This window comes from Gossypium hirsutum, chromosome A11, assembly GCF_007990345.1.
Source record: "Gossypium hirsutum isolate 1008001.06 chromosome A11, Gossypium_hirsutum_v2.1, whole genome shotgun sequence".
Taxonomy (NCBI): domain Eukaryota; kingdom Viridiplantae; phylum Streptophyta; class Magnoliopsida; order Malvales; family Malvaceae; genus Gossypium; species Gossypium hirsutum.
Window position 1 is genome coordinate 12,653,828 of NC_053434.1, and position 22,268 is coordinate 12,676,095.

The window sequence follows — 22,268 nt, forward strand, 5'->3', positions numbered from 1 at the left end:
ATAATCATATGTTGTTATATTAAATTTTGAATTCAATGGATGGTGCTTCAACTTAACTTGGATTATTATTGGATGGTAAATAGCATTTCAAAGTTGGTTATGATCTGTACTTGTTAGAAGAATACAACTTCATGTTCCTCCTTTTTATTTAAAGTTGAAGGTCAAATTCCAAAACAGCAAATTAAAGGTCAAAAGAATTACATGGGAACTTCTTCAACAACATAAACAGAGAAATGAATGACACCGAAAGAAGAAGAGGAGAGCAGGAAACCTTAACTCCGGCAACGAGTAATGGCACTGCAGCCTCGATTGTAAGGGTTAGCTTGTGCTCCCGGTTGACAATTATAGTATGATGCACCCCTTTGTGAGCATGGCACGGTGTTCCTCTGCAGAGCTCCATAGCTAATGTACTGCATGGTCTGCAATATGCGCCTGTTGATCTCGGAGTCCATGTCAAACTCATCCTCAGCCATGCATTCGGACATTGAGCCCTGGCAGCCAGACTTGTTTGGACTCCAGCTCAAATGGTGCTCGCCACTTGCGTCGACGGTCGGCAAGGCGATGATCAGAGCCACAAAGATCAATGAAACAGGCAGGAGAAAACAAGAGGGATTAGCCATGTTGTTGATGTTTTGTTTTGGCTGTCGTTTATATTTCTATTAAGCAATTGCTTAAGTTGGGACAAGAAGAGAGATTGTGCGGCAACTTGTTTTTAAAGCTACTAAATAAGAGAGTTGGAAGATCGACATTGAGTCGTTGACTAATGACATTGGCCCCGTGGTTAGGTTCTTTTTATATTTACAGACAAAGAACAAACCAGTACCCCCACTAAACCAAAAAATAAATATAAAAACGAAAAAAAGAAAAGGCCAAAGAGCAACATCTGAAGAAAGCTTCAAAATATGGTTACTTAATAACTTTGTAATACTGAATATGATAATGTAACAAGCTGAAACCGAAGAATTTATGTTTGTTGTTTTCATTGTTTTAAAAGATTAAATTGATAGGATAGATAATAATATGGTTCAAAGAATTAATTAAAAGTAAAATATTTAGTAAAATATTTAGACAGATTACATTGAACCACATTGTAGATTTGCACATGTAGAGATAATGATGGTTTAACGTCCAAGCACACCGAGGCGGCAAATGGTTGACCCATGGGTCATGGGTAGAGGCTTATATGATATAATTAATTTGGTTAAAACTTCAAACTTCGAAAAAAGAAAAAAAAAGAAAAAGAAAAAAAGGAGGCTAGTTTGTCCAACAACCTTCAATAGTTTGGCTGTCCTAATCCCTTGACTAATACAAGAACAATTAGAATAATAATAAAAAGCAGAACCTAACCCAACAATGGAAGACAAAAAAATGTATTCAGTGATACGGGTAGCTGATATGTTCAATGGCTCTTGTACAAAGGTCAAACTCGCCTGGATAGCTATTTAGAAACTTCCTCGAAATCTTTGTTGAAGCTGTAAATATATGACCTCTTCCATACCTAATACAAGCTAAATGACAGAAATAGTAATGTGAAAATCCCAGAAGAAGAGGGTTCTTTTTTTTTTTTTATCAGTTCAGAGTTGTTGGTAAGCGGTGAGAGTTATAAACAGCTGGTGCAACCAAATCATAACAAAGGATGGAAAAAGGAAACAGCGTGATTGGTATAACTATATAATAAACCAATAAAGTACACCATAAAGCCAACCTCTGAAAAGAAAATAAAAGAAAAAGAGAAGAAAAGGGGGTAATGATTAAACATTGTTAAAAGCTCAATAACAGTGAAATAAAGGCTACACGACTAGATCGAAATTAAGTTCTTTACCGTGTTCAAAATCTTGCATGCTGTGATGTACAAAGTAATAAATATACAATACTTAAAAAATAGATAAACAAAGAAGATTCCCATCAGCTTTCAAGTTTGTAGCGCACTAAAATAAGGGTTGGTAACATAAATTCTATCTTTCAATTTTGCTTAGCAATGCTTCCATTGGAGGCAGCTCCTGCACTATTTGTGACCAATCAGGCATTCCCTGCAAACAAGAAAAAATTTACCATGATAACAAAGGAAAAAAATTTCCAATATTGCATTACTGATATTAGAAATCTTAGATAGAGAATTATAAGATTGATTAATTTAGCAGCCATGGAAAAAGAAAACACCAGCTGAAGGAACGCTAATTGATCCAAATTTTTGAAGAAAAAAGAAAAGAAAAGAAAACAGCAATCAGTCATAACCCTTCCTAAACTAACTTGTGACATCCTCTGATGATTGATATTTGCAATTATCTCAGGCCAAAAAGAGGCAGCAAAAGTTTCCAACAATTTTCTTACCTTTCCCGATCTTCGAACTCGACCATCTAGGCGCAAAATTATGTAGACATCCTCACCAGGGGTAACTCCTTCAGATTCTTGTTGATCCCTGATCCACCTGAGTAAGTAAGAATCTTCAGTAAAAAAAAAATATATAGTAAAGCTAACAGAAGGAAAGACGTTGAATGAAGATTTGAGCATATGACTGGTAACTGGAAATATAATCAATGTTTGGAAACAGTCAAACTCCTGTAACCTGAAGAGATACAAGAATAAGGACCTTCGCTATCTAAATGAAAAATAAGAACAAACAATAATAATTATTGAGTAGCAGGTAACCTCTCCCATTCTTCTGGTGAAACAACCTCAGCCCTAAATCGAATTTCAGCTTTCAACTTTGATTTTGCAGTTATAGACTGAGCTCGTTTCTCAAAGTCTTCCTGCCATGACAGTAATAGATAAAATGTTTGGAGAAAGGAATTTAATTAAAAAAACACACCTAGTGCATGCAGTAATATTTCCAGAGCTGAAATTCCATGTAAAGTTGATTAATATAAGACAGCAACCAAATGTATATTCAGCATATGAGCACAAGTACACCAGAGCATAAAGAGAGTCACATGCATAGTACATAACATATAAGCCACAAAGTAAGCTTATAAGAAGTCCTAATAACTATAGGAACAATGAAAATATGATCAGTGGACAAGACTTATCCTTATATGGCTAATAATCTACAATAGGTCAGAAACTTGTAGTTTACCCCAATAGAAGGAAGAGCAGTAGCTGCCTTTTTAGAAACACCAAAACCTTTCTTCTCCACTTGCGGTGTTCTACCTTCACCCCAAATGACAGGAACTAGAAGAACACCTCGTCTAAGGAGCTCGGATCGAAATCTCTCAGCCTTCTGTAAAGCTGAAGAAACAGATTCTTTTTTCCCTGCTAAAATAACCTGAATCCAACCTTCAATTAGAATGTAATGATAAAAACCAAATAGACAGGAGAAGGCATAAAATAATGCATCAACATGCAAGTTAGCAATATACAAGTTGCGCGTGGCATGTATTTTGCTGACCAAATAGGAAATGACAGTGCACTAAGATGTAGCCATACTCGACTAAAGTAGTCAATACTAATGTAGTCTTCTATGGTAAGTGTAAAAGACTTCTGATCCAATGGTCTAGGTCTCAGTTTTGCCTTCCAACTTGTCTTCTTTGTCTCGATCACCACTCAGAGCAGTAGCATTCACTAAATAATGAGGTAACAAAACAAAACTGATAATTGTTACGGTTGTTCTCATAGAGCTGTAACATGTTATTTATTAATTATTATAAGCTTAAATTTTAATACTTTGGTTACTTTGGAAACATGTCAAGTATGTTTACCAAATCCAGTGCAAGAAATCTAATTCTATCTCACGATGAAATGAGATGAAGGTTTTCAATTCTTAATTTGCTTATGGTCACGGCGAAAAAAAATTGCTTATGGTTAGCAACGTTGCTTTTGAAGAATATACTTTTACAGTGACAACACAGGCATAACTATCTACCTAAATTTGCATACACAAAGCAGCAAGAACTTGGAAAAATATTCAACCAAAAGAAAAAAAAAAATACTAACTGGTCTAACAGTGTCTCGTAGCTGCACAAGTTCCACAATCCGATTGGTCGAAAGGCGTAAAGGCAACCTAGAGAGTGTTTCATTTCGGGATATTTGTGCAAGTTGCTCTTCCTCCTTCTTGTTGTCCCAGAAAAATAACGCCACAAGAATAATGATACCTGTAGATAGCTGATTCAAGAACTTAGTCATTTTAAAAAGCCAGTTACAAACTATTAGCTTGATGGTCACACCAAGAAAGTAAACAAGATTTCATGAAATGACACACACATATATATATGTAACACATTTCACAATTTACCTCCAATATTTATGCCAGTATTGCCAACAGTTTCCCAAATATCAGAAGCACCATCACCTCCTTTAATAGCACGAAATAGCCTGGGTACAGTGAATAACAGCGAGATTCCAGCAGCTGCAGAGAATGCCACATAAAAAAATCTCCTAACTCCACGAAACGGGGCCTGGACTTCACTGATAAGTTTGAGATCTCTTCGGAAGCTGTAGCCTATATCTTCTCCACCCAGCCTGGCCTGGAAAGATAACAAATACTTATGAGCAATACCAACTTTTAGTAATTTGAGCCTCATGTGAATGAATAAATTCATTTGATTCCATAATCATAGCACTTGGATATCTTGGTGGGGATTGGGAAAGAGGAGTCTCTGGAAGAAAACCTAAGCAACATACCTCTTCTTGCAATTCCTTGAATTCAGGTGATGTTCTAAGGGAGGCCAGATCAGGATCATTGAGAATTGTACCGAACTTGAGGTTATAGTCTCTCAAAGCAGTACGGAGACACTCAGCAGCTTTCTTTGCTTCCCCTCTTCCTCAATAAAAACAAAACAAATAAAAAGAAAAAAAGGATTCTTACTAAGAACAGCCCCATTTTGTACTAAATCATTACTTGAAATTCATGCAGAAGAGTATTATAACAAAAACATAGATGAGGCCTGATTCTCATAACTTTCGGATTTCATATAACAGGAATCCAGGGACTTAGGCAGATAGATGGAGGTGTGATTATGAATATTATACATAAGCTATATACTTTACAGATGCACCTGAAGGGAGTTATATTTCAGAATTCACCTCTTCCCTAAAGTAAACGAGAATTTCTGGAATCATGCATGGTAATTTGAAATAATAACTACTAAAAGAAAAAGGAAAAAGGATCAGAAATCCTTACTGGTAGGCAAGACAGCAGGCTTTGTTATAGAGAGCAGCTTGGGCTTCCACAGGGTTTGGGTCTAAACTAAGTGCCGTTTCAAACTGGACTAAGGCATCTTTAACCTGAAATATCCATTTGACATATTAAGCACTTTTTACAAAAAAATATTATTTGAATTTCCAAATAAAAGTATGGTTTGTAAAGACAAGTATTTAAAGCAATGCAGAACAATGAACTATCTAAGAATCTGAACTTCTGAAGAAAGTGATCAATAAATTCATGAATTCAAAAGAGTACTTTAGAGGATCGTTCCATGGAAATCAATCAATCCAGAACTCAATCTCAATTTTCCTAGATACAGTTTGCTGTTCATTGAGCTAGGACGAATTTGCGTGTCATCAAACCAGCGTGATTTCGCTCTTTAAATTATGCACTATAATGTGAGTCAAGCTACTGTAGGAATAGCAAAATGTTCTGCAATTTAATACTTAGACAATAAAATTAAGCTCTTTAACATACCAAGCAGCCAAAAGAAAAAAAGAAACAAAAGAAATGCAGCAACTTTTAAACAAGATATCATGCAATCTTGTTCAAGTAGAAACCTGTCCTACATATCAGACCATGAGAGACACATTCAAACTAAATCACTATGTAGTGTACTATCCAAGGGAACCATTTAAGAAACAAAGGAAAAGAAAACCCATTTGCAAGAAGAAAAGAAAAACCTTTGGCTCTAATTCTATGAAAAATTCACCAAGATTGAAGACATCAACACCATAAAACCCTAAAAATACTGCAAAAACAAGAAGAGATCAATGCGTACGCGTCCTTTGGAGAAGAGGGACAGACCCAGGTTGACACAAGACTCAGCAGTCTGAACATTGGCCTCTGGGGACTGGGAAGTTGGAGAGGAAGAGCAAGAAACTATAAAGATATGAGGCTTCTTTTGAGAATTCAAAAGGGTTGTTTTTTGCGGGAACCATGGCCTTGATTTTGCTCTTATCTTTGGGTATGAAAGGCAAAGGAGTTGCCGGTTCAGTGCCAGAGCAGCCACAGCCATTCAGATTTCGCGACCAAACTAAACAGTTTTATCTCAACTGTATTTTATTAAAGTCTTTTTTAAATACTCCACACATACTCTAGGGGCTGCTGACTGATGCTTGAGACGTCGTCGTTTTACATATAATTGTTGAAGACTTGAAAATACTGGGGAAGTTTCAAATCAGAACAACCTAGATCTAACCGAAAAGTGAAGAAGTTTGAACAAAAATATATAGGAAGAAAATGAGTTTAAGGAAAAAAAATAAGGTCCATTTCAAAATTGAGCCAAGCATCGGCTAAGATATTTTTGGTATAACAAAAAAAAATTACTATTTTTTTTTGTTATTTTAATGATATTTTTTTTTCTATTTTACTATTATTTCATTATTATCTTGTTATTTTTTTATTGTTTGGATATTGTATAACACTTATTTTTCTTGTTAAGTTGCATTTATTTTAGAGATATTTAGGTGAAAATATTTATTTTAATATTTTTAATATTTTTGATGTATTTTATATATTTAAAAATTATGTAAAAAATAATATAATATAAAAAAATTTTAAAATAGACTGACCAAGTCGAATTTGTGTTTTAGCATTTTTATTCAGACTAAGCTTGAATAAAATTTTAAGCACATTTTTTCGATATCGAATCAAGTCGAAACTTAGCAAATGGGCTGCACAAGAACTGTACGTGCTTTTAAGCTGTAACATTTTTTTTTCTCCTTTTGCTACGGTGCTCATAGATGATATTTTATGTCTGTTTTTGTTTTGTTCTCTCTTTTATTTCTTTTTCAATGAATTTTTGTCACCCTAACATTCATATTTAAGCATTTGTTACGTTTATATTACCTATTCTACGAGAAATTATTTGTTAATTCTATGTGAAACAACATAGAAGTTCTTTGTATCACACCTACTCTCATTCATATAAGACGCGTACATGATGTTCTGTATAATGCTTTGGTGGTCATGTTAGTGGAATTGAGGTGATGTTTGTTGTTAAAGTTGCGATGGGGATAATGATTGGGACGTCGCTGCTTTTGAGTCTTAGAAATTGCTCAAAAGTATATTAAATAGGGTTGCCTTTTGATGACTCTGGCCAATTGACAGTCGACTATTTGGTGGATTAGGAAGTAAGATTACTGATGTGATGGAAGAGTTGTACTGATTCATTGCTATTGGCTATATTCGGATTTTCTCACAGTGGAACTCTTAAAAAAACAGCAAGTTTTCCATTCTCAAGGTGAAATGTTACCCAACTATGAATTAATGCTTTTCCTTTTACTAATTTTACTTTTGCCAGAAGGTACCTGTGTAATTAGAATTAGCAGATAAATTTTGATCACCGAGATATCTTCTTGCTTGATGATCAGTCCAAACAGGGGCGTTATGGAATGTGGATGTAGTGGGGAGTGAAAAGACCAATTGGTACTATTTTCCTTTTGTCATAGATGTCACAAATTTTTTGTCTAAATTTGAAATTCCTGATACTAAATTTCACTGTTCTTAATGATGTGTGAAGAGGCTAGCATCCATTGGGAAATAATATTTGGGGGTTTAAACCTTTCATAGCTAAGTTAATATTATCTTTTGAATTCCAGTTGCGTAAGTTCAGCAACAGGAACAGGCAAGCTTGTTACCAGAGGGTCACACTCTTGTACTAACTGTGAGCATTTGGATGGAAATGGAATGTGCTGCGGTAACTTCATTGTTCTCTTTTGGAAACGTCCAACTCCGGTTCAATGGGTTTTCTTGGATTGTTGAAGTTTTCATAATTAAAAGTTATCTCTAATTTATGCTCACATCAATATGGCTATTCTCTTGTAGCTATTCAGATATTACACAAGAAACATTGGTTAGGTCACACACAAAAGATAGGTGTGGACCAGTGGCACTTAGAGCAATGGTCATAATGAAGTGCATATAGCATTTCTATTTTAATAAATGAAATAGGCAAAAGGAGGCATGCACTACACAGAAATAAATCCAGGATATACAGTTCTGAATAACAATTATGTAGGCAGTGCACTATTAGTTTGCACTTGTGTTATGTCTGACCTGTCCAACTCTTCTGTAAAAAGCTTGATCAGGTTATGCTCGTCTTTAAATTCTGCTTTGCATATAAATGTTTTTGTTCTGATATCTCCTCAAACTTTTAAAGCAACTATTTCTAATTTCTTTCGAAGTATTTGCTTTAGAAATTTGAGATCCCTCACTCCACTTAGTAGGTTACTTTTTTGTATTCTCAAATTTTGATAATGTATGCGTCTTTTATTGAGATATCTCATGTTCTCTATTGGTAAACTAAATATTACCTGTTACTTAAATTACATTAACACACTCCAAAGCAATTCATTGATTAGGAATGACACTGAATTATTTTAGCTCCCTCATAGACATTCTCAATACCTCCCAGAATGGTTCATGATGATGTTTTGGAGCTATAGAAGGGTTATGATGCTGCCTAAGACCAAGAAGAAACGTAAAGAAAAGAAAGAAAATATATATATGAAATAATTAATAATTGGAGTGATAAAAATTAGCGGTCTTAGTAAAATGAAAGTTTGTGATACTGACCATCGAGAATAATATTGCATCAGATGCTGACAAGTCCTTTGTCCCTGGTAAAAGAGGAAAAAGTGCCCAGAAAAGCAGCATTTAAACTTTTGGTGATATTTTATTCTTACTTTGGTTAATTAAAGAATTGAATCGATCCTGACTGTCTATATGAGATTTACTAATATAAATAAGATTTGTAAAAAATTGTAGTTAAAATTCATTTTCAAGGACAAAACTCAGTGTTTGAGACTTAAAGACTTGCACTGTCCTGTCTGATGGTGAGACAAGGTATTGTCAAAAAATTCATTTATTGAAGCTTCTATGATTTAAATCTAGACGTTTTCTCAAAATATGGGTCTTTGAAAGTGAGTGGTGACCTCAGACAACCAGAATACTGGTTTTGCAATTGCCTTACAACTTAGTCAAAGAAGAACCTCTCTATCAATTTGGATTTGTGTTTCATGATATTTCTTCCACTGAGTTCCACATGAGATGAGGTGACCCTTATTATGCTTGTAGAGGATTCGATTAACACCGAGAAACGAAAGAGTTAAAGGCCATTTAAATTGGAAACCAACAGTGTCTGTCTCACCATATCACAGAAAAGTTAAATGAATCACCTTGATCAATGAGCTAAGGTTTATGGAGGGACATTTTTCATTCTCACATATTTCTCAAAAAAGAAAAAAAGAAAAAAACCTACCTTTCCCTCAAAGCTGGCTGTACATCTTATTTGGCACATTCTTTTATATTTCTTTCTGTCCGAAGTCTTGCTCAATAATATAGGTTGCAGTAACAGTGATCATTCATGCATGCATCCTCCATGACTGCATTTTGTCTTTGAGTAGATTTGATAGGACTTCAGAATGAAGTGGAACCATTTAAAACCTTGTCTGTTTAAAGAAATGATATGATTTCCTTTGGTAAATTATTTATATCTCTGGCAAATGTTACTTCCATTTGAGCAAGAAGAAATGTGCACTATTTATTTTGGTTCTCCAATTATTATAATTCATATAAATTGTAATACCACTATTTTTTTCCTTAATCACTTATAAGTATTTAGTTTAAGGTTCCTTTCAACATCTTTATTTTTATTTCGTGCACTTCTTGAAGTAAAGGTGGTGGACCATAAAATAAACTAAATGCTTGTATTCAAAGCACTAAACATCCAAACTATCTTAGGATTGTGAAAAGAAATCGTTTCAGAATCAAAAGAAAAGATGGCGAGTTACTATGATGAGTCTGCTGAAATTAAAATTGCACAGACTCAATTTCAAGTGGGTATATATTGTAGGAGATCATACTTTTAGTGATGCTATGCCTTATGCTCCAATTAGAGAGTCATTGGAAAACAATGCCTAGTAGACTTACTTTCTTCTGCACTATCACAAGCTTCCTATGTTGTGCGGAAGCGTGTAAAACAGTAAAATTATTGTACTAAAAAATCACACTAAGTTCAATTCCCAGGAAAGAGAGGTGGATCGCAAGGATCGCTTAAGTACCATGTCTTTCCTAGCCAGAATATCCCTCAATCGTAATTTAATAGCACAATAAATCACTACAATCACACACACAATTCATGCAAAATAATACAATAAAGAACACAAGAATTTAACGAGGTTCAGCAAATTTTGTCTACGTCCTCGGGCACTACCAAATATATTTCACTCCAAAATACAAGTGAGAATTTACAAAGAGAGAGAGAAAACAATACCTTAAGTAGAGAATGGCAAGTTTGAGATACAGAATGAGAGATGGTTATGCCTATTTATAGTTGAGGTTCAGGGATCAACTTGCAAAGTCACTTTACAATTAGGGACCATATATTGCAAATATTCAGATTTTATTATGCCAATATCTCGATACCCATATCTTTGACTTTCCAATATTTGATACCCATATCTTTGACTTTCCAATATTTGATACCCATATCTTTGACTTTCTATTATTTGATACCCATATCTTTGATTTTCCATAAATATGGATAATTCCCAATAATCTCCACCTTGAAGATTTGATTCGAGTAATCTTATCTTCACACAATTCTCTCTGCCTTTGTCAACAACACTTGATAGTGCCTTCTTCAACTGTTAAACATGCAGAATATTGATCAAGTTCAAACAATGTTCGAACTTGATTGTTGTTACCACATTGGTCATCATATCTGCGGGATTATCTGCAGTCTTAATCTTCTGAAGGTGAATTTTCCCCTCATCAATAATTTCCCGCACAAAGTGGAAACGTACATCGATATGCTTTGTACGTGCATGATAGACTTGATTCTTTGCTAAACGAATATCACTTTGACTATCACAATACACATTAATATGCTCCTGGACCAATCCCAAGGTTTTAACCATACCTTGTAACCAAATAGCTTCCTTTATAGCCTCTGTTACAGCCATGTATTCAGCTTCTGTGGTTGACAACGCAACTGTAGACTGCAGTGTAGACTTCCAACTTATTGGTCCTCCAGCAAGAGTAAACACATAACCAGTGGTTGATCTTCGTTTGTCCAAATCACCGGCATAATCAGAATCAACGTACCCAACAACACCTTTACCAAGTGTAGTATCCTGCTTGAACAGTAATCCAATATCCATGGTCTTATGAATATACCGTAGAATCCATTTCACAGCTTGCCAATGTCCTTTTCCAGGATTATGCATATACCTGCTCACTATAATAACTGCCTGTGAAATGTCGGGTCTTGTACATACCATTGCATACATCAAGCTACCTACTGCATTAGAATACGGAACTTGTAACATGTATTCTTGTTCCGTATTTGTCGAAGGAGATAGTTGTGCAGAAAGCTTGAAATGAGAAGCCAACGGGGTACTTACAGCTTTAGTCTGCTCGTTCATGCCAAACTTCTGTAGTATCTTCTTTAAATATTGCTTCTGAGATAAACTAACTCTGCCATGAGCTCTATCCCTACATATTTCCATGCCAAGGATCTTCTTAGCTTCACCTAGATCTTTCATCTCAAACTCAAGGTTGAGTTGAGTCTTCAATCTCTCAATTTCAACTTTACTCTTAGATGCTATCAACATATCATCAACATATAAGAGCAAGTATACGAAAAATCCTACTTGTAGCTTCTGAAAATACACGCAATGATCAAATTTACTTCTTGTATACCTTTGCCCTTTCATGAACTGATCAAATCGCTTGTACCATTGCCTTGGAGATTGTTTCAATCCATAAAGCGACTTTGTCAGTTTGCAAACCCAATTTTCTTTATCAGCAACCTTGAATCCATCTGGCTGAGTCATATAGATTTCCTCTTCCAAATCACCGTGTAAAAATGCGGTCTTCACATCGAGCTGAACTAGTTCAAGATCATATTGCGCAACCAAGGCTAGCAAAATCCGAATAGACGAATGCTTCACAACTGGAGAAAACACTTCATTGTAGTCTATTCCTTCTTTCTGAGCGTAACCCTTTGCTACTAATCTAGCCTTGTATCGAATTTCATTTTTATCAGGAAATCCTTCCTTCTTTGCATATACCCATTTGCATCCAATTGCCTTCTTTCCCTTGGGTAGTGTCACCAACTCCCAGGTCTTATTTTTATGAAGAGACTGCATTTCTTCATTCATTGCTTGCTTCCACTTTACACCATCAGGGTTACTTATTACTTCTGTGTAAGTAGAAGGAACATCATCATCTGTAATTGGAAGTGCATAGGCCACTATATCATCAAAGCGAGCAGGCTTACGAATCTCTCTTCTTGGCCTTCTATATGCAATTGAATCTTGTTGCTGTAGAGATTCTTGGGTAGGAACCTCTTCATCATTTGTCCCTTCAATATTAGCTGGATCATCGTTAACCTTTTCAAGCTCCACCTGCTGCAAAGTACTACTGGTTTTGTCATCCTTTTGTGAATCCTTGTACTTCAACATGGTTGATTCATCAAAAGTCACATCTCTACTGAAAACAATCTTCCTTGTATCAGGACACTAGAGACGATATCCTTTTACTCCATCAGTTATACCCAAGAATAATGATTTCTTTGCTCTTGGGTCTAACTTAGATTCTTTTACATGATAATATGCAGTGGAACCAAATACATGCAAAGAATCATAATCAGTAGCAGATTTACCAGTCCACATCTCCATAGGAGTTTTTCCATTTATTGCAGCTGATGGCAAACGGTTAATTAGATGGCACGCATATGTAACTGCCTCAGCCCAAAATTCTTTGCCCAATCCAGCATTGGACAACATACATCGAACTTTCTCCAGTATAGTTCGATTCATTCGTTCTGCCACCCCATTTTGCTGTGGTGTATCCCGAACAGTGAAGTGTCGCACAATGCCCTCATCTTGGCATACTTGTAGAAATGGATCGTTTTTGTACTCAGTACCATTATCTGATCGAAGTCGTTTGACCTTTCGACCAGTCTGAGTCTCCACCATCTTCTTCCATTTCAGAAATACATCCAAAACTTCACTTTTTCTTTTCATTAGATACACCCATACTTTTCTTGAATAATCATCAACAAAAGTAACAAAATAGTGCATACCTCCCAAAGAAGCCACTTTAGTAGGTCCCCACACATCACTGTGAACGTAGTCCAGAATTTCTTTTGTATTGTGAATTGCTGAACCAAATTTTATCCTCGTCTGCTTGCCCAGAACACAATGTTCACAGAATTCCAATTTGTAAGAATTTGCACCTTTCAACAAGCCTTGCTTCGCCAAACTCTGCAAAGCTTTTTCACCAGCATGTCCCAATCGCATATGCCATAACCTGGTAGCCTCTGAATCTGCATCTTTCGTAAAAGCTGTTGATGTTGATCCAATAACTGTACTTCCATTTAAAAAATACAAGTTATTTCTTCTTGTGCCTTTCATCACCGTCAGTTGCCCAGCTACTACTTTTAGTAATCCATCTCTCAAAGTGATTGTGAGCCCTTTAGATTCTAGGGCACCTAATGAGATGAGATTTTTCTTCAGGCTAGGTACGTAGCGAACATCTGTCAAGACTTGGATTGAGCCGTCGTGATTCTTCAATTGGACTGTACCCACTTCCATTGTCTTACAAGCACTATCATTTCCCATAAGAACAATTCCACCTTCTAGCTCTTTAAGACTAGAAAACCAGTCCTTATTAGGACACATATGGTAAGTACATCCTGAATCCAAAATCCACTCATCCGTTTGACATGCCATTGCCATGCCAACCAAGCTAAAGTCTGACTCCTCATCATGCTCCGCTACACATGCATCAGAAATAGCTTTACCCTTTTGTAACTTAGGACAATTCTTTTTCCAATGCCCTTTCTCACGACAAAAAGCACATTCATCTTTGGCAGGTCTCCCTTTGGACTTACTCCTTCTACCAAATTTGTTGCTGCGCGAACGACTTCTTACTGTTAAGACTTCTGTAGTTGTATCTCTGTGATCTTTTTTATCTTTCTTTCGAGTCTCAGATCTATACAACGCACTACAGACTGCATCAAATGTGATTGTATCCTTCCCATGAAGCAATGTGGTGGTAAGATGATCGTATTCATCAGGAAGAGAATTCAACAACAGTAATGCCTTGTCTTCATCTTCAAATTTCTCATCCAAATTTAGCAAGTCTGCTAAAATTTTATTGAATGAGTTCACATGGTCATTCATCGACATACCGGGTGCATACGTGAATCGATAAAGTTTCTTTTTCATATAAAACCTATTTTCAAGACTTTTTGTTAGAAACTTTTCTTCCAGTGTATCCCACAACTTCTTCGCTGATGTCTCCCTCATGACAGAGTACTTCTGCTCTTTGGCCAAACATAGGCGAATTGTTCCACATGCCTGTCTATTGATCTTGGCCCACTCCTTGTCATCCATCTTGTCAGGTTTTTCTTCAAGGCCTATATCCAGCTCTTGCTGACATAAGACATCCAGGATCTCACATTGCCACATACCAAAATTATTGGTATCATCAAATTTCTCTACTTCAAATTTCGCATTGGTCACAGTAGTCTTTGACGATGACTTTTCTATTTTTTTCTCCTCAATCCCAACTACAGTACGTGAACAGTGCCGTGAACGATCGTATTCCCCAAGTACGAATCTAGCTCTGATACCAATTGTTGTGCGGAAGCGTGTAAAAGAGTAAAATTATTGTACTAAAAAATCACACTAAGTTCAATTCCCAGGAAAGAGAGGTGGATCGCAAGGATCGCTTAAGTACCAGGTCTTTCCTAGCCAGAATATCCCTCAATCGTAATTTAATAGCACAATAAATCACTACAATCACACACACAATTCATGCAGAATAATACAATAAAGAACACAAGAATTTAACGAGGTTCAGCAAATTTTGCCTACGTCCTCGGGCACTACCAAATATATTTCACTCCAAAATACAAGTGAGAATTTACAAAGAGAGAGAGAAAACAATGCCTTAAGTAGAGAATGGTAAGTTTGAGATACAGAATGAGAGATGGTTATGCCTATTTATAGTTGAGGTTCAGGGATCAACTTGCAAAGTCACTTTACAATTAGGGACCATATATTGCAAATATTCAGATTTTATTATGCCAATATCTCGATACCCATATCTTTGACTTTCCAATATTTGATACCCATATCTTTGACTTTCCAATATTTGATACCCATATATTTGATTTTCCATAAATATGGATAATTCCCAATATCCTAGATATGGAAAAAAAAAAGTTTTTATTTCAACCGCAGTGTAGTTTGCAAATTTGTCATGTGGGAGGGACATTGGATCTGTTGGCACTTCTCCAGCATACGTGTCTCTCACCATTCTATAAAACAGATGATGCAGACACAATATTACTGAATGGCATATGTTCTAAAGGTATTGATTAATGCATACAGGCTCGCTTGTATAAGGATATTTCCTAATAATGGCAAATCCCCTTGAGCATCTCAAATTTGATTGACTGGTCCAGATTGTTTCTTATTTTCTTTAGGAGCTTTTGTTCAAATTCTGTCATTGAGGACAAGGATGGAATTTCTTACATTTCATTTCCATGTCATTCATATGGTACTGATGAATAACTTTTTGTTAATGGGAGTTGTAATTGACCCTTTTATACCTGCAACTTGACTTGTTCTGAATTACCTTCCGTGGCAGCCTGTTAACCATTAGACTTGGCTATTGAGAGGGAGAATGGTTTCCAGTTTTGTTGCTATACATGTCACTTATGGGGAAAATAAATAGAAGGAGAAAGAGAACAGATACTAAACGGAAGGAGTTTGATTTTCTTGGCCTTTTGCATCCCTTTATGGGGAAAAGAAATATGAAAAGTTCCATCTTATGGACAATAACTGATGTTAGAATTAGAACCAGATACCAACTACCTTGCCACTGACCAGAATATACGATCTATGTATGATTATGAAATATGTCACATGTTGCAGTCAAATTGAAGAATCAGTATGATATACTGTTGTGCAGTACACATAAAAATATCATGACCATTTAGTACAACTTTTCAAGGTATGCAAACTCATAGTTTCATATTTGATGAAAGGCTCTTTTACTCGTCTTAGTTCCTTACACTTATCCTTCAACATTTTTGCTCAAATGGCTGCTACAGAAACTAGAATCTTCTCTCTTAAATCATTACATTAAATGATGGACTATTAGTTGAATTATTGTATAATTCATGAAAGACCATTTCCACTATATTGTTGGATGAGGTCATTGTTTTCTAATCAAGAAAAACAAGTGAGGGCCCATATTACAGTACAGATCATATCAGCGGAATATTGATTTATCTGAAAAGAAAAAACCAAACCAGCACCATATGCTTCAAATGATCGGCTTGTAAATGTGGGGAAAATACGTCTATTATTCACCAGGCACATGACAAACCAAACTTGTTATATATAGAACCTCTAGTTTGTAAGTTGTGATCAAAGAAGTATTGCTTTTGTTATTTCTTTTGTGAACTCTCTACTTGTTCCTTTAAATCATAACATGGATGGGAAGAAACTGGAATACAAGGGTGAAAATGCCTTGAAGGAGATTGAAAAGTTAACGACGACAGCTGGTGAAGTTCAGTATGGCATCTTGAAAGAAATATTAAAGCGAAATGCAGAAACTGAGTATTTGAATAAGTATATGAAAGGATCTATAGATGTTTCTCAGTTTAAAAGTTGTGTCCCGGTTATTACCTACAAGAATATATATCCTTATATCCAGAGAATTGCTAATGGTGAAGACTCTTTCCTCATCACTGGTCAAACCATAACTGAAATTCTGTGCAGGTTTCCTCTCCCTTACTGTCTCAACTCTTTATACCATTTATGGCTTGTTCTTTGTTTTTATTTTTGGACATATTTTATGTTCTACGTTGTAAGTTAATTGAAACATGTTTCTCAATTTGCAGCTCGGGAACATCTGCTGGAGAGCCTAAATTAACGCCATCAATAGCAGAAGATCTTGACCGTCGGACCTTTCTTTATAATCTCATCATGCCAATTATGAACCAGTTATCTTACATCTTCTTCCTTTATTCTTTTCTCTATATTGTTTTCCATTGATTCCATCATGCCAATTATAACTCTGTGTGTATGCATTTGTGCATGCATGTTTGATCGTTTCTTGGACTTGGTAGCAGCTTAATACCATCTTGCTATTTTTTTTAATCCTTTATTCTTTTTTGAAGTGGTTTCTATCACTTTGCTCTTGAGAAGATGTTATTCCATATTTTTGTTTAAAAAAGTTTATTGGATCTCTGCCATCCACCACAAGTTTTTGGATTCTCCATTCTGAGCAATGTTTAAGGATGAATATGATTTGATGCATAGAAAAAAGCCATAACGTGTAGTGTTTGAAGGGTAAACTGTACGCACTACTATCCTTTAACAAGACTGAAAGAAGAATTTGCTACGAACTCAGTATTTGTGGGAACAATCCCTACTTGAGTTGAGCCACCAAAACTTTTCAGTTTAAAATGAATATTGGTGAATCATGCGGGGGTTAGTGCACGAGAAAACCCTCCAAAGACCGAAAGCATTGTTAGTATAACATCTGACTCGTGGTGGGCCAGAATAGTATGAGAATATTTTGTTTTAGTCCCTGATCTCATAGCCTCTTTCTCTATTTTGACAGAAAAAACAAAGTGTAGGGTTTAGTACTTGCATGTGAAATTCAATTTACTGTCTCCTTTGTTGATTTAGAGAGAAAGAAAGCTTGTGCGTGTGTAAAAGAACTTTTTATCCACTCACAAGTTGCTCAGTCTTTAGAATTTAGATGATGTTATTAGTGCAAGTTTGCGTGTAATGCATGAAAAAGAACTTTGCTCTCATCCGCATTCAGACTTTTTGCATAGTAGCATTGAGGTTAATGAAAGCACTATTATAGTGTCTCAAGTATAATGATCGTAAAAGATATTCAGATCACTGAATAATGAATTTCTCAGTAAGCACACACTAAGTATTACTTCTCCAATTAAATGTAGATGTTTTGGTTACAATGATGCCTGTATTGACATTTTGATTTTCAGGTACATTCCCGGTCTTGATGACGGCAAGGCCATGTATCTATACTTTGTCAAGGCTGAATTATCTACACCTTGTGGTCTGCCATTTCGCACTGTGCTCACCAGCTACTACAAGAGTAAGCACTTCAAGTGCCGAACACGAGACCCATTTAATGACTTTACAAGCCCAGATCAGGCAATCTTGTGCAATGATAGCAACCAAAGCATGTACTGCCAGTTGCTTGCTGGTCTAGTACATCGTCACCAGGTTATGAGATTAGGGGCTGTATTTGCATCGGCTCTCCTCCGAGCCATATCTTTTCTTGAGCGTAAATGGGCTCAACTATGCAATGATATCCGCACCGGCCATCTTGACCTGTCGATAATAGACCCTGCATGCCGGTCAGCAATGATGTCTATACTATCATCACCTAACCCCGATCTGGCTGATGAGATTGAGAGCATCTGTAGCCGTCCATCTTGGAAAGGAATCCTGTGTCACCTATGGCCCAGGGCCAAATACATCGAGGCTGTAGTTACTGGCTCCATGGCACAGTATATACCACCTCTCGAGTATTACAGTGCAGGAAAGTTGCCTTTGGTTTGTACTATGTATGCTTCATCCGAGTGTTACTTTGGTGTCAACTTGAAACCAATATGTGACCCTGCAGAAGTAGCATTTACTCTCTTGCCTAACATGGGTTACTTTGAATTTTTACCTTTGGGAGAAAATGGAGCACTTGCCATGGACATGGATGAAGAGGAGGCAGTGCCAAATGACAGGCTTGTTGATTTGGTGAATGTTAAAGTTGGCTGCTATTATGAATTGGTGGTTACTACTTTCTCTGGTAAGAGCAGTACCTTGTTAAGACAATTAAATAGCCCAAAAATGGTATGTCATTAATTCTAAGTCCGTCAGCTTTCAAATTCACATGAATTCTACGCGAAAACTCATGTTTCCTTTAGTTTGCTACTGATAAAATATTTTATCACAATTAAACAAGTCTTTTCTAGAAAACAAATATGTCTCTGCATGTTGCTATCGTTGTTGTCACCATCTGAACTAGTTGATGCTTGGTTAATGATTCAGGTCTCTATAGATATCGAATCGGAGATGTGCTCCAGGTGACTGGATTTCACAACCAAGCCCCACAATTCCGATTCATATGCAGGAGGAATGTTGTGCTTAGCGTTGACAATGACAAAACCAACGAGGAAGATCTTCACAGAAGCATCACCACAGCAAAGAAATTGTTAGAACCCTACAACGCCTTGCTTGTGGAGTACACCAGCTATGCCGATACATCCTCTGTCCCTGGACATTACGTACTCTTCTGGGAAATTCAAATGGTAGACTCAGCCACCTCCATTGATGCTAAGCTGCTACAAGAATGTTGTGTTACTGTGGAAGAAGAGCTCGATTATGTCTACAGGCAATGCCGTAGCCGGGAAAAGACCATAGGACCACTTGAGATACGGGTTGTTGAGCCTGGGACATTCGAGGCATTGATGGATTTGATCATCAGCCAAGGGGGCTCAATTAATCAGTACAAAACACCAAGGTGCATCAAGTCAAGTACTGCTCTTAAGTTGCTTAATTCTCATGCCTTGGCTTCATTCTCTAGTCCTAGGGATCCCAAATGGATTCCCTTGAATGGCTAATAAACGAATCTTAACTTTGTTTTCTTTGGTTTAGTTTGTCCACTCAGTCTAGCTAGCTAAATTATTGCTATAGTTTCTAGTGGGTTGTATCACAAGCAATCTGATGACCCAGTTTATCAGACTATAGCTATGAATGTAACCTTCATCTTATGTGCAATTGACTATTTCTGTTTTCTACCTTACTCTCCAATACCTTACATATATAATTTGTGTCTTCATGAAAAGATTAATATTATAACTTTAGTTTTCCATACCATTCTTTGATTAAAATGCTTGATTATGTAATTTTCTCAAAAGACAGTGGATGAGAGGTGAATGAGCACTTAACTTCAAAATTTTATGATATATATAATTTGGAAAAAGTGTTTTGAACACCAAGTGCTTTGTAGTTGTATGGTAGTATAAAGCGATTAAGTTTCTTTCCAGACGTCTTTGCAAAGGAGTACGTATGGTACTGGATAACTAGGAATAGGAAAGCTGCTTTCTACAGTTATTCTTCAACGAAACATTAATTTGACAAGACATCAAAAAGAAAAACACTCTGATAATGGCCATTTTCCCTTTGTTTCATTGGCGCTTAGGCACTAACAGTTTGATTTTGATTCCAACAACATTTCAGCCAAAAAGAGATCGTGCACATCAGAACCGAGAGAAGTAAGATATCGGATTAGCATTAATGGGTTACGCAAAAGTTTCGGGTTTACTGTAATCCTTAATTAGGTAAATATATATAGATGATATGGAGAGAGAATATAATCACCAAAGTTTTAACATGCATCCATCGTTCTATAGGATTCCTCCGCTAAGAGCATTTGGCAGAGTGACAACCTTTAACTATTGAGTGCATGCATATGTATGTGCATGTGCGCATGTGCATGTATACAGCCATAGCGTATAGTCCATCATGATCTATGAGCTTTATTGCGATATTTTGGGAGAAGCATGTGTCACCAAGGTCTCACAATGATTTATTCTTGACAAAGATTTCCGGATAATTTGGCACTTAGCTTTCTTTCAATCACAATCGTATATGTTCCTATCCATTGATCAATCTAATCCAACTGTGCAATTCAGCTAATTATATATATTTGGCTGTAGCATTCCCCCCCCCCTTACTTTTCCAGTATTTGATAGCCTTTCTTTAAACATGTGCCCCACACTGCCGGTTTGAAATCCCTGCATGCAACGCTGTGCGCGTCTTTGCACATAATCATAACTTCAGCCATTTACTCCCAACATTTCTACCTCCAGCTAGCGTGCGTGCCTTATGATATGTTATGCGCATGCATCCCCTCTTCTTTTACATCGCTTTCAGCTTGAAATGATGGATTGGAGAAGAGGTGCCTAATATGGCTACCAGATATGACCTTCAAATCTTTGCTTTTTCGACAGATTTGCCTGGAATCTGTCGTGTTTCACATATTGGTCTTGCATGAATGAACTTGCAAAAAAAAAATTTAATCACACTTTATTCTTCAAACTGTGGCACACACAAATCAAGTGTGTTATATATACAAGGTAATCTCTCTAAAACGGAAGGGATTTGTTATATATAGTGTATGAACTACCAGCACTAAACCCTAATTAATGTTCCAGATACTTATATATATATACACACACGCATATAGTTTCTTTTATGAAAAGTAAATAAAGTATTGTCCCAGTCCGTCTCGCTCCCCTCACCACATGAAGTGTCATGACTGTACTTTCCACTGCCAAAAGAAATCCATGGGGTACAAGGAGAAAAAAAAGGAGAAAAGGACTCGTAAACTGCTTTTAAAAGTACGGAATATATATAATATGAATGGCAGTAGCATCTTTCAGCAATAATGATGTCAAATCCAACAGTTTCATGTGGCGTTTGATCCACATGCTGTAAAAGGAAAAAAAAAGAAAAAAAGGGAATAATGAAAGATTAATGATTTGTTTAAGGTGGGTACGATTTAATTAGCAAGGGATCATTATCTTAAATTCATCGAATGACTGAGGGGATTCATTGGGACGATTATTTAAAGGATCTTTGCACACTGGGTCTGTGATCGAAATGGGAGATATTTTCAAAGAAGAACAAAACATTTCATGCGTAGTGTCCAAACAAAATACAAGAGGGTAATAAGAAGGCAAAGACAAAAGATATATGATCTATTTCAGATTCGATCAGTAGTTGGAAAATCGACACCGACCAAAAAAGAAAATGCTGTTTCTCGTAGTATAAAAAATGATAAATTACATTGCAAGACACTTAATTATTTTATATTTAAGTTTTTTGCCATCCAATTATAAAAAATTATAAAATAGTCATTCAACTAATTATATTTATTTATTTTACTCCAATTTCATTAACTTTGGGTGTGTATGATAAACTATTGAAAATTTTCAACATTTAATTTTTTAAATATGTTTGATAATCATTTTAATTTTTTGCTTGATAAAAAATTC

General features: G+C 36.1%; 3 protein-coding genes across 4 annotated transcripts; 1 reads left to right on the forward strand and 2 right to left on the reverse strand.

Annotated features, from left to right (window-relative positions):
- Positions 1-272: 272 nt before the first annotated feature.
- LOC121209971 (protein RALF-like 33) lies at positions 273-620 on the reverse strand. The gene has a single exon (XM_041082021.1). It carries the CDS (start codon positions 618-620, stop codon positions 273-275), a length of 348 nt encoding a protein of 115 aa, XP_040937955.1.
- Positions 621-1,745: 1,125 nt separating this feature from the next.
- On the reverse strand, positions 1,746-6,424 carry LOC107924175 (protein LOW PSII ACCUMULATION 1, chloroplastic). Its single transcript, XM_016854488.2, has 9 exons — positions 5,922-6,424; positions 5,117-5,220; positions 4,618-4,753; positions 4,229-4,460; positions 3,931-4,088; positions 3,074-3,262; positions 2,650-2,750; positions 2,332-2,428; positions 1,746-2,030 (listed from the first exon to the last, which is right to left on the reverse strand). The coding sequence occupies exons 1-9, from the start codon at positions 6,156-6,158 to the stop codon at positions 1,956-1,958; spliced, it is 1,329 nt and encodes a 442-aa protein (XP_016709977.2). The 5' UTR covers positions 6,159-6,424; the 3' UTR covers positions 1,746-1,955.
- Positions 6,425-16,506: 10,082 nt separating this feature from the next.
- LOC121209753 (putative indole-3-acetic acid-amido synthetase GH3.9) lies at positions 16,507-20,006 on the forward strand. Of its 2 annotated transcripts, XM_041081075.1 has the most exons (4): positions 16,507-16,950; positions 17,073-17,174; positions 18,192-19,015; positions 19,258-20,006. In XM_041081075.1, the coding sequence occupies exons 1-4, from the start codon at positions 16,661-16,663 to the stop codon at positions 19,827-19,829; spliced, it is 1,788 nt and encodes a 595-aa protein (XP_040937009.1). In that variant the 5' UTR covers positions 16,507-16,660; the 3' UTR covers positions 19,830-20,006. The 2 variants fall into 2 exon arrangements, with proteins under 2 accessions (XP_040937009.1, XP_040937010.1); XM_041081076.1 differs by lacking the exons at positions 16,507-16,950; positions 17,073-17,174 and adding an exon at positions 17,249-18,106.
- The last annotated feature ends 2,262 nt before the right edge of the window (positions 20,007-22,268 follow it).

What these genes read in the sequence shown, in the direction of transcription:
- LOC121209971 (XM_041082021.1), bottom strand. Translation starts at nt 620, where the DNA reads ATGGCTAATCCCTCTTGTTTTCTCCTGCCTGTTTCATTGATCTTTGTG.
- LOC107924175 (XM_016854488.2), bottom strand. Translation starts at nt 6,158, where the DNA reads ATGGCTGTGGCTGCTCTGGCACTGAACCGGCAACTCCTTTGCCTTTCA. An exon ending in TACGAGACACTGTTAGACCA is followed by an intron (nt 3,263 to 3,930) that starts GTTAGTATTTTT and finishes GGTTGGATTCAG; the next exon opens with GTTATTTTAGCAGGGAAAAA. An exon ending in CTGCTCTTCCTTCTATTGGG is followed by an intron (nt 2,751 to 3,073) that starts GTAAACTACAAG and finishes CTGTCATGGCAG; the next exon opens with GAAGACTTTGAGAAACGAGC.
- LOC121209753 (XM_041081075.1), top strand. Translation starts at nt 16,661, where the DNA reads ATGGATGGGAAGAAACTGGAATACAAGGGTGAAAATGCCTTGAAGGAG. An exon ending in ATAACTGAAATTCTGTGCAG is followed by an intron (nt 16,951 to 17,072) that starts GTTTCCTCTCCC and finishes CTCAATTTGCAG; the next exon opens with CTCGGGAACATCTGCTGGAG. An exon ending in GGTGGTTACTACTTTCTCTG is followed by an intron (nt 19,016 to 19,257) that starts GTAAGAGCAGTA and finishes TTAATGATTCAG; the next exon opens with GTCTCTATAGATATCGAATC.